Raw genomic sequence first — 12,466 nt, 5'->3', positions numbered from 1 at the left:
TTCTGTCTTCTTTTTTTTATTACATTGCCACTTTTCTAAAGTTGAAGAGTAAACGACATTTAACAAAATTTTCGTGATGGGGCTTCCCTGGTGGCTCAGTCGTTAAGAATCCACCTGCCAACGCAGGGGACACGCGTTCAAGCCCTGGTCCGGGAAGATCCCACATGCCACGGAGCAACTAAGCCCGTGCGCCACAACTACTGAGCCTGTACTCTAGAGCCCGCGTGCAGCAATGAAGACCCAACACAGCCAAAAAAAGAAAATAAATAAGTAAATTTAAAAAAGAAAAATTTTCATGATGATATTTTCCAAATTAAATAATATGTTTTGGTGTAAATTATGTTGGGAAAATTTTTAGCAGATAATCCTAAATGTATTTGCAATCATTTGAAATTGGTGCATTTGTGCATTACTGGAGGCACAAGTTAACATGACCCTTTAGAAAGCAGTTTTGGCCTTATGAATTAAGGATCATAAATATGTTCATACCTTTTAACTTAGAAATGCTATTTATCCTTAGACATATTCCCCAAAAGAAAAAACACAGTATTACCGTTCATAATATAGTGATATTCAATAACTATTCATAATAGCCAAATGAAAGCAAACAAAATGTCTAGCAGTGAGGTAACGGTGGTTAAGCAAATTATGATGTAGAGAATCAGGTGAATATTAATGTAAGTCATTAATAGCATGATCATAAAGATTAAAAATATGGGGGGAGGGACAGAATTTTAAATTATGCATATTTTAAGTACATTTTCTCAAGATATGTGTGCATGTGGACAGAGTGTGAAGAACATGAAAACATAAATGTAGTTATGTTTTAAAGTATAGTTTTTTTTCTCAACTCCCTACACAGTTATATTAATAATGAAAAAAACTTTTTAATGTGTTGGGTTTATCAGTAGCCAGTAACATGCTGAAGACTGAACAAAAATTTTCACATAAATTTATGCATACTTACAATATATCTTTACTCTTTCCTTCAGAACATTATCAAGATCACTGAGTTAACCAAGGTGTGTGGGTGCTTTTGGGTTTTGTTTTAACAGGTACCAGTCAGTGGCCCAGACCTGGAGGGCAAGCTCCTTCATCCCCAAGCTATGAAAACTCACTCCACTCCCTGGTAAGAGCCTCTGAGAAACATACAAGGTCTCTTTTATCTAATAGTGTGGAGTTCTTTTTTTTTTTTTTCCAGAAAATCTTGAGTAACAATGAAAAAACAGTAGGATAGCATTACACACGAATTCTTTGCTAACAAATGGCCTGATTTAGTTGAACTATATAAGACACATTGGGTGTGCCTTTTACCATCTGTTCTTTGGGACATCAGGCTTCTGGTCTCAGGACAGCTGGTATTAAAATAGTGTTATGGGATTTTTGTTTCTTTGACAGATCTAGGGTTTAATTTTACTATAATTTTATGTTTACATGTAAAGGAAATTTAAAGAAGGAAAAGAAAAACACAGACCAAGTAAGAGAAAATTAGTCCAGCACTGCAAAATGGTTGTATTTTACTCTTTCTCATATGATGATACTGTGTATAGTTTATTACATTTCTGTTAAAATTTTTAAATGTAACTTCAGTTATTTTTGTCAGGAAGATTATTGTTTCCCATGTTTTCTTTTTTAAAAAAGAATGTATTATGTAAATTGTACAAGCAAAACCATTGACAAACAAAGCAGTAGAATAAAGGAGCCTGTCTAGGTATTGAGCGTGAAGAATTTGTGGTAGGATGTTAACTACTGTTGCCTTTCTATACTTACCACAGAATTACGAAGCATTATAAAAACAAAATAAGGATGACTTGATGGAATGTTAAGTCATGCTATCATTCAGTAATTCCAGGTTGCAAATAGAAAAGTTCTTTTTCTGTGACTAACAGAACATTTTAAATTAAAGGAAAGTTTTCTCCTCACATATAAGCAAATATAAGCAATGTGTGCTATTTAGATGCTAACCTTATAACTTTGCTGTTAAATCCCAGCCTTCTCATACCTTAATACAAGTAGATCTTGCAGGTCTCCGCGTTAACTTTACTAACATGTTATGCTGACATGCACATCAGCTATTTCCTCATCTCTTTTGGAGTTAATCTTAACCTGTGCTTTGCCTCCTGTTCTGTCTTGACTTTGCCAGAAAAATCGAGTTGAGCAGCAACTTCACGAGCATTTGCAAGATGCAATGTCCTTCTTAAAGGATGTCTGTGAGGTACTATTTCTTTTAGATGGTGCCTTTTTTGTGTTTCAATTAATTATACTTCCTATTATCCATTTAAAATCATCAAGCCTGTACAGACTCCAGAGTCTTTTAAAATCAAACAATGACTATTTTCGTTTTTGTAACAATATGTAAGAATAGGCTTCTGTTGAGTGTGATTCTTTTTAAAAGATCTCTACTGGCATGTGCTTTTATTTTCTTAAATTCTAATATGTTTGTGGATGGGGCATGTGTATATTCACAGACAGACAATATCATTTCATCAGTTTTTTGAAAGAGCACATTTGGATGTGGTCACCATTTCAGATAGGTATTAAAAATATTCACTTAAAACAAAATTACAACTTAAATTTGATGGATTTGAAGACCCTCCCCCAAATTGCCCTGATTTCAAAGATCAGTGTTAAAGTACAGGTTATCTTTTTTATCAATGATAATTGAGTATCAGACACAGTAGAGTAGCCTTCAGCTTTTGTAGAAGCTAAAAGAAATAACCTCATGCTATATTGGTAAATAGATTTTATGAAGCAGTGATTTGCTTCTGAAGCTTTGTTAATTTAGCATAGTCTACAAATATCCTTTCTTTAATTGTTGATTCGTAGTACAGATAGCTTCTTTTGAAGCTACTTGATATTGCATATTCACTTGCTGTCTTCCCTATATCCCAAAGTAGGAAACATAGCAGTTTAATGAGTTTAATAGATAACATCAGTAACCTCCATGTCTTTTTTCAATCCCTACAGCAATCTCGAATGGAGGATCGTTTGGACAGACTGGATGATGCTATCCATGTGCTGCGGAACCATGCCGTGGGACCTTCCACCAGTTTGCCTGCTGGTCACAGTGATATACACAGTTTATTGGGACCATCCCATAATGCACCAATTGGAAGCCTCAATTCAAACTATGGTGGATCAAGCCTTGTTACAAGCAGTCGACCTGCTTCAATGGTAAAATAGTGCTCATCCTTTTTGAAATAACTTCTGAAGCGTATTGTCCTACATGTTTTTCATGAAATCTTTCAGGGAGAGAGGTTCCTTCTTTCTGTAAGGAAGGAAGGTAGAGGGGCTTTTAAGAATTTCTTTTACTGTCTTGGGCAGGGTCATTGGCTGAGCATTGGCCCTTAAAATCCTACTATGACCATGTGCAAAAAGCAGAAACTTTCTACAGAGATCATTTTAGCTTAAACTTGGATTTTTTTTCCAGATATGTAATAATTGGCAGAACAGTTTTTGCCTTGAAACAGTTGTAGAAAGTCTTAATATCAAAATCAATAAAGCAAGACTGAATTTCAAGGGTTCTGGTCTAGAAAAGCTGTTTATTATAATTTGGAACCAGCCTTCAATAGTAGAACGAATGTAATATTATTTGTACAGGTCCAAATTTAAGCTTTATTCCCAAATGAAGGAAAAATGTGGGGTAGTTTTAAGAATGACTGTAATTTAAGTGACAATGAAAGGAAACAATTTTAGATTAATCCCTGAAGAGAGTAAAATCGTTCAATCCCTTTTTTTTTTTTTTAACGTGGTAGCTCTTTAAAGGAGGAAAAAAGTAAAATTCTGCAGCCATGCACATCAAAAATTCTGTGTCGAATGTCTTACATTGTTTTTTATACAAATTATGTTTTAAAGGAATGAAGCTCTTTTTGAATCTGCTATTTAACTGAAACCATGTGTTTGCATGTTTATGGCATGGTTTTTAAGATTCATTGCATGCCATGAAATATTCTCCTATGAAACAGATTTCTAGCTGTAAGCCGTGTGATCAAGGCTAAAATTCACCTATCATCGCAATAATTAGGTGCCCCAAATGCTGAAGGCTTGTGTTCTGTAAAATAGGATTGGTTCCAGATTTTCACATTCACATTCATATATCAGACAGCCATTTATATTCATTCTGGAGTTGCTGAAGTAAACATCAAACAAGGCTGCCTGGTTTCCTAAGAACAGTGTTTTCAGCAACATAGGTGACGTTAGATGCCCACATATCTTAACAACCAGTTTTTTGTTTTTGTTTTTTAATATCAGAATATCTTGAAATTAAGACTCCTTTTAAATTAGCTTTCGTTGCTATTGATAAACTTATAAATGTGAAAACATTTTTAAATTACTGAATTCCTAGAAATATAAGGGAATATTGTAATCACTATTAGTGGTAGTAATAAAATAATTTTAACAGTATAATAAGATAGCATTTGTTGCAAGTATAAATTATTACTTTGCTGAAATACTGTTTATCCTTATTTAGAAGAATGACTTGAAAATCAGTATGTTTGAATCCTAAGCTTGTCTCAGCTGAAGTATTTTGCAATTCTTAGTCCTCACCTCTTAATCGTTTTTTTAATTCTTCATTGTTAATAGCCCACTGCTCCTTTCTCCAGTTTATCTGCTACAGTATATGATATATCTCTGGCTCCTCCCACATAAATATAGAATTTATATGAAATGGAACTTCTATCTTTGGGAGGTTGTTTTTACCAACTTTGGATATAAGTTGGAAAAGAGATTTTTCAAAATCCAGTCCTCCAAACCATGTAAAAACCTAGTGCATTTTAAAAGAACTTGTTAAGGGAAAAATTGTTTCTAATATTAGATACTGCCCTGAAGCTTTTAATTAAGAAAGTAGCTTCCATTATATTCACTAGGAATATGCTCCCTACTTCAGAGCTGCCAGAGATATTCTTTAAAAAGGAAAAAAATTCAAGGTAATCTAGAAAAAGAGAGTTCCTGAAACATGAGGTGAGTCTGGCTTAGTCTGAGAAGCAGCATCAGTGCTGCAGCAACTAAGCCCAAGCTATTGCTGAGTTTGTCTATCAAGGTCTTCCTTCAGTTTTTATAACCTTCTTAGAGGACACAGAGCTGAGAAAAGTCTGCCAGACGTCATCTACTATATCCACCCCCTCTCCAGTCACTAATGGAGGTGGAGATGCAGATGTTTCTGCCAGGCTTACCCTCAAAAGTTATTAACTGACAAAATCTGACAATGTCCCGTGAGTTAGTATTCAGCTCCCATCCTTCTGAAATGAACTTCTTAGCTGTGAGTACTCAGTTCTCAGTTTCAGCAGAAAGACCAAAGAATGGAATGAAATGAAGATCACAGTCAGCCAGTGACTGTCCCAGCTAAGTCTTAGGCATATTGTTGAGGAAAACTCTTATCCTGGTGGCTGTTATTCATGTCTGAGGGCTTGCATCAGTACTGCCAGGAGCCTTGCTTACATGCTTTGTACCTACTTATGTGGAACCAACTCTTTTCATATTCTGGGAGGGTGTGTGATTTGGGGGACATCTTGTAACTGTTGCCAGCCATCTTTAAGAGTTAGTCTGCTTTTATTATCTCACCCCCATGTTTTCTAACTGATCATGACTAAGAAATAACACAGTTTTACATTCTGGAATCACTTTTCTTTTTTTGTCTTGTTTAACTTTCTGGTACTTTATATACTTTTCCTCTGCATTAACATAAATTAGTATTTTTTAGGCCCCTAAAAATGGAGGTTACATGGCCATTATTACAAAGTAACCACAGAAATATCAGTTTATCAGCAATTCTATATCACCATTTAGAATTTGTAAGGTCAGTTTCCTCTCAAAAATATTTAATTTTCATCACTTCATTTATTTTTCTGCAGAGAGTAGAACTGGTCTACTAAACATAAATACCATTCCAGGAACTCCACAGAACACTCAAATAAAATTTTTGATGTAATGGATTTTTGTGGGCATTTACTAGAGGTCACCATCCTAATTCCAAGTTTTAAATATGATGTTACTTTCTCTCCTAGCATTTAAAGGAGAAGAGTCAGCATACTTTTTTTGTAAAAGGCCAGATAGTAAATATTTTCAGCTTTGCAGGCTATATGGTCTCTGGCACAACTACTTAACTCTGATTTGGTAACACGAAAGCAGCCATAGCTGTTATGAAAACAAATCGGTGTGGCTGTGTTGTAATAAAACTTTATGTATAAAAAAGAGCCAAACAAAAAACAAAACAAAAGTAGTAAACAAAAAAAAAGTAGTAAAGTAGTAAAACAAAAAAATAAATTAAAAAAAAAAAAAACAGGACCAGATTTGGCCCATAGGCATACTTTGCCAATCCCTGATTTAGAACATAAATTAGCTTCCCAGGGCAGGAAATGAGAGTTAGCAAGTTTTGTGTTTTGGGTTTTTTTTTGTTTTTTGGGGGTTTTTTTGTTTTCTTTTTCTTGGAGCCTATAACTTTTTTCTTATTTTGTTTTAATGAGTAGTTTGGGAGTTCTGTTGAAGTAGTTGGAATATTTGAGGCGAGCCAGAATGCACTGGGAGTAGAAGAGTAAGAGTTGATGGCAGGATAAAAGTAATACAGAGAGCTCTGCTCTCAGCCTTCAGTGCTATCAAGATAACTTGTGGTGTGAAGTCTACCTGGGCAGGTTAACCAAAATAGTCTCCTTGATCAGGGAAATAGCTTTGTTGCTGAGAACGTTTCTTTACATTATTTTCGGTTATAACAAGATTATGCCAGTAAGATCATCTACAGCTGATCTACTGATTTGTAGATCCATCTTCTTGTCTTATAGATGAAATAATTACTATTTTTTCATTATTCCAGAAAACAATTTTTATATTTCACACAAAGGTAATAAGACTACCACCTGCCAAAAATATTAATAGGAGTCAATATCAAAAGACTTAACTTTGACTATTGTTTCTTTTAACTGAACAAACTTGACTAGCATCAAAGGTTAGGATTAAATGAGGTTTCAACCACAGAAAGCTTTTAACATATTTTAGCTATCTAATATACACAAAAATTAAATTTCCTGAAGATTATTATATCAGAAAAAGAGACTAGGAAGTGGGTAATTACTACTCCTTCTCATATAATTAGTGTAGCCAGCCTGCCCTAGTTTTAACATTTGATCTTACTTTTGAATAGGGTTAACATTTTCATTTACTTAATTTCCTACTCCCTTTCAATATTTTGGATAGTTTCTCCATATTTTCTTAATGCAATTTAAAACTTAAGGCTTTATCAGACACTATTATTAGGATGTGATTGATGTATAATTTAAATTTTAAAACACAAAATCAGGATTTTTAGAACTATTGAAATGTCAGCGTTGGATGGACTATAGTTTTGCTCCCATTTATTTAATGTAAGAATAAACTCGAAATAAACTGCTGACAGCAAAAAAATAATGTTATTAAGTGGAAAACTGAAAAGGAATGAGACTCATTAATTTCATTTAGGCATTACAAAGAGGTCTCAGCAATATAAAGTTATTGTACATCACATCAGTTTATGGCTGTAATATCTAAAATACCGAGGCCTGATGAGATAGCTCTGTAATAGCACTTTTATCTTTAACACAAAGTGCTCAGTTATTGTTCAGACAGTGATTTCAACTTCAAACTAAGTTAGATTAGAAGCTTTTGTGTTAATGGAAGGCTGATGCAAATCTTAAAAAGTTCCTCATTTATGATACAGGATAAAATTACATCCAGGAGGTCTTTTGATTTCTTTGTTACAAGTCCTGAGGAAATTTAACTCAGGCATGTCTTTTTTGTGGGGGGGGGGGGGGGTTGGGCGGGCATTGCTTGGGTTTTTTGTTGTTTAAGCTATGGTTGGAGATGTGTGTCTTATATGAGAGCAAATAATGTTCAATTGTAGAACTTAAAGCTACCTTATATAAGGATTTAAAATATAAATCATGTCTGTTTTCTAAATCCTAAAGCAGTTAGAGAAACTATATTTTTCCTAGTTCTAAAAGATTTAAGATTCAGTTATTAAAGACTAACAGGCAAATAGAGTAATATTTTATTCAACATTTTAGCACTTTTTGTCACTTTATCAGAGTAAATTTGGAATCATTTTAACCTTATATTTAGACAGTATTTAACTTTATTAGTATAGGTTTGTATACAGTAGAAATGGTATGTGTAGGTTTCAGCTAAACTGAAGGAGTTTATTTTTTAACTGTATTTTACTTTTTCTAACCGATTTTTTTCCCAAATGGGCAACTTAAATTTTTTAAAATTTCGTTAAGACCACATTATAGTGCTTTTAAAGGGTTTTGATATGATTTTTTAAACTCAAAATTGTTTAAATGTCAAGTTTTTTAAGCCTGAAATCCATACAGATTATATATTTATGGAAATATTATTCAAAAGGAATCATAACAACTGGAATTCTTCCAAGTTTTAGCATAAAACCCTCTGGGTAAAACAAAATACTTACAGTACATAAAGAGCCTTTATTCAGTCTGTAGATTAATAGTGATTAATTTAAATCATTAGTACTCAGTGAATAGTACAAATTGAACAAATTATTAGAATTCAAAATCAGAGAGGAGTTCTTACTGAGTAGTTTTCACTCTGTCCCTTAATTCACAAGACCTCTTATTCATCAACTAATTAGATTTAACATTTTTCCATTGTGGGTGTTGAAGCCATTGGCCAAATTAAATGAAAACAAGTCCCTTGTCAGATGCTCCCACAAAAATAAGGCCATAGGTAGATTGTAAAGATTCAGAATGCAAGATGATGTCATTTAATGGAATGGGCCTTTTATTCTGAAACGGAGCTCTTCATAATAATTGAAATTTAGAGCATAGCAGGCCTAGGGGTTTTCCTTCCCCTGCTAGTCCCCCAGTAGAAGCACTCTGTCAGCTGTATGCTAACGAGATGAACAATTAAACAAGGTCCTATCTGGCTGGCCTCACAGTCTCTGAGCTCAGACAAAGAACTGTTTATACACCTGTTCCCTGTGTGGACAGAGCCATTTGAATGGGTAGCTTCAGATTAAAGGAAGGACATGGGAGCCAGGGTGAGCAAGGGTTAAAGAAAACTGTAAGAACTGTGAACATCAAATTCTCCAGAAAATATATGAGGGCCATTTGCAAGGGGAATCAAGTTACAAAGAAAAAGTTCCTGCTAACTTCATTAACATGAAAAACTCCAGACTTAAAACTTTTTGCTAGTCTGATGCCATTTTTAAAAGGTTTAATTTTTTTCAAGGTTGGTGTGAGAAAATACTTGGTTTGTAGTATTCTATAAAGACAAAGATATTCACTGACATTTTATATCCCAAAACAAATTGAGCAACCTTTCTGATTTTCCTTCAGGGAAAAGCAAACTCCTTAAGATCTATTGTTTAGATAATGATCCTTTGTCTGCCAAGCCTTTCATCAGAAAAGAGGTGATAGAACATTTTTATTAGTTGAGATTCAGAAAAATCAAAGAATGATTTATACTCATGAAATAAAAGAATAAGAATTTCACAGATGCATTATCACTTATCACTCAAATGAGTGAAATTCATTTTGTTACTGTTCAATGGTATTATCTTACAGAGCTATAAAATGGGTTTCACAGGTACAATATTATAGTAAATAAATGTATGTTTAAAAGCGTAAATTTTAAAAGGCTATTTCTTTTTCACTTACTTGGTGTGATAGCTCAAAATACTAGATAAGAGCAAAACTGGCATATATTACCAAAGATCATAGGAAGTTTTAAGTCCACATTATAAACACAGACATAAAAATCTTAGCTTTTACTTTATCCTGCAGTGATTTCCTCAGCCAGTCAAAATTATTCTAGTAATATATTATCTCTAAAATAGGCCTAGACTCCTAAGGTCCCAAAGAATTTGTAACTATTTGTTGTATTTTACCCTATCTATTTTTATAAAATGCAATTTTTGAACTGACCTTCCTCTCAGATCATTAGGTCATTGAGTAGTTCATAGCTAGCAAGAAAGCAACCTATGTGTTATGAATAAACATGACCAGGATTCCCTAGAGATAGGATATCATAAACTATTTTAAAAATAATTTCCTCTCTCAAATGTAATTTTCATAGTCCACTTCTTCACTTGGTGTTAGATTTGGTTCTTCAGATTTTTCTCAAGATTTTTTACTGGGGGCGGGTTGCGGTTCAGGGCAGAAGTAAAGGTTAAGGGTCTAAGTGGTAACGGAATAGAAAGCTGTCTTGATTTCTGTGGTCCCTTCCCAGCTTTAAGATTTTATGATTCTAATGCATGATGAAATTATGTGGTTTAGAAAAAGGTTATGGTCAAGGCTTGATCATCCAAGGGAGTAGTGACACAGCTAATTCTCAGCAATGACTAATCCTCAAATAATTTAAAAAGTAGCTATGGAATACATTAAATGAGTTTTTCAAAACTACATTAAAGATAAGAATAAAGGTAGAGGACAGACATTTCTTAAAAAGTTGGGTGGAAGACCTGATATGTTCTAATCAGATCCACTACCAGTAGCCTGCATTGCCTGAAACTGGTTTCTTTTGTTTGGCTCACAGGAAACCAAAGGATAAACTTGCATAGGGGTATTTATACCTCTTAGGGTAAAATCCATACAAAGTCATGAAAGATAAAAGCTATATTAATTACTCAAGAGGGATTCAAAGCATGGCATTTTACTGGGATTGAAGGATTTGTTGAAAAACAGTGGTTCTCATGTATAACTCCAGGCAATAAACCTATTTAATTAAAGTCTTAATCTTCTAATAGCCACATCTGCTATTGTTCTAATAAAAAAAACTGGTTCATTTGTAACCAGTTTTTCTAAAAATACTGCAATAGCTGAAAACACTTGGTAGTGTTTGCATGCCTTCTCAGTTCAGGTTAACTGTGACTTGTCTAAATCTGATTAAAACTGAGAATAAAAATATATGGCATTTTTGTTGCCTGGCAATGTAGAACTTTTATTTTAAGTTATTTTAATTTTGTATTGCTTTTGCTGCTCTTTTAAAATTTTTGAGGAGAAGCAATTAGAGGAAGAAAAAACAAGACACTGTGTGTTAGAAAAGGATATGCTAAAGTATAGATAAATAGTATTATTACTTGGAACAAAGCAGTTATTTTGCTAAATGCAAATTCATGGATACTTTAACATTTTTAGGTAGTACATGGAATAGGTTTTCAGATTGATTGATATACAATAGAGGCTGTAATATGTAGTGCTATATGGATTATAGAGTGCTTTTTGTCTATTAGCTCATTTGCTTCTCACAGCAACCCTCTGTGGGATATAAAATTTGAAAGCTGGAATTTTTAAAAATATTTTTATTCACAAACAGTACTACTGTCAAGTCTTTTACAATCCAAAAACCAGAAAAGTAGCATCCAAAAAATGTTGCTAAATTTAGATGAGTGATAACTGTTTTCTCTATTAAACCCAGTGAAAGAATTTGAACAATTACTGCACCATGAACTTCTTTTTATTTTTTTTATTTTTATTTTTTAACTTTAGGTCGGAACTCATCGAGAAGACTCTGTCAGTCTCAATGGCAATCATTCAGTCCTGTCTAGTACGGTCACTGCTTCAAGCACAGACTTGAACCATAAAACACAAGAAAATTATAGAGGTAACTGTATAGTTCGTTTACAGCAGTAGTGCATACAGAGGTATCATTTTGGAGCACTGTCACCTTCTTCACAGTCAGATTGACATCTGTGAATCAAAAGTCATCTTAGGTGGCAGAATTCCAAATAGTAGTAGTACTACTGCGTGAATGTACAGGGTAGATATTTAGGGTTCCAGTTGGTCCATTTAGCTGGGCCAATTATAATATTTATTGATGGATGAAACCCTGTGCAAACCGTTGTTCAGTGTTTACTGGTCATCTTCTTACCAGCTCCTGCATCTGTCCTCTTTCTTTTTTTTTTTTTCTTTTTTGGCTGCACCGTGTGGCATGCGGGATCTTAGTTCCCTGACCACACCCCCTTCAGTGGAAGTGCAGAGTCTTAACCACTGGACTGCCAGGGAAGTCCCTGTCCTGTCTCTTTCTAAATCACTTCCCCTCATGGCTGAGTCCTCATTGTCCCTGGAGGAGTTGAGAAAGACATTTCTGAGTATGTTTAGAGCTCTGAATGATAGTAGCTGTTGTTTAGAAGATTATAATTTAATTGGAGAGACAGACAATTCTTATAAAAAGCAAACTGTGGTCAATGTTATAATAGACCTTACAAATAAGTACAAATATATAGGTGGTATTAAGACCACCAAGATAAAGTTTTCCCAGTTGTATTTAACCATGATGCCTGTTTTATTGTGTTTGTCCAGGAAAATGTTAAAGCTTATTTCATTTACCTTGACAGCATCTTAGAAGTTAGTTTTTAAAATGCATCATGTTTCTCCTACCTTGTTTGATTGTTAAATGTGCCTGAAAATGAGCATTGGACTCACCATCAGGGTCAGGCTTGTTTTTTTTAAATACAGGTGCTTTAAAAAGCATTTTTTTC

The 12,466-nt window shown here is 33.9% G+C and overlaps 1 protein-coding gene across 14 annotated transcripts in view; it reads left to right on the top strand.

Annotated features, from left to right (window-relative positions):
• Nucleotides 1–12,466, top strand: part of TCF12 (transcription factor 12) — a 373,765-nt gene that overhangs the window by 342,725 nt on the left and 18,574 nt on the right. For 7 of the 14 annotated variants that reach the window (XM_036844902.1, XM_036844904.1, XM_036844903.1 and 4 more), the window contains 4 exons: nucleotides 1,056–1,129; nucleotides 2,144–2,215; nucleotides 2,968–3,174; nucleotides 11,475–11,589. In XM_036844902.1, the coding sequence (XP_036700797.1) occupies nucleotides 1,056–1,129; nucleotides 2,144–2,215; nucleotides 2,968–3,174; nucleotides 11,475–11,589 (468 nt within the window). The remainder of the gene's footprint in view (nucleotides 1–1,055; nucleotides 1,130–2,143; nucleotides 2,216–2,967; nucleotides 3,175–11,474; nucleotides 11,590–12,466) is intronic. The other 7 variants (XM_036844906.1, XM_036844908.1, XM_036844905.1 and 4 more) reach the window with 1 other exon arrangement.

The sequence above is a fragment of the Balaenoptera musculus genome, chromosome 2 (genome assembly GCF_009873245.2).
Source record: "Balaenoptera musculus isolate JJ_BM4_2016_0621 chromosome 2, mBalMus1.pri.v3, whole genome shotgun sequence".
NCBI classification, from domain to species: domain Eukaryota; kingdom Metazoa; phylum Chordata; class Mammalia; order Artiodactyla; family Balaenopteridae; genus Balaenoptera; species Balaenoptera musculus.
The sequence above is the reverse complement of the archived record's forward strand: the minus strand, read 5'-3'. Positions and strand labels throughout refer to the sequence as shown.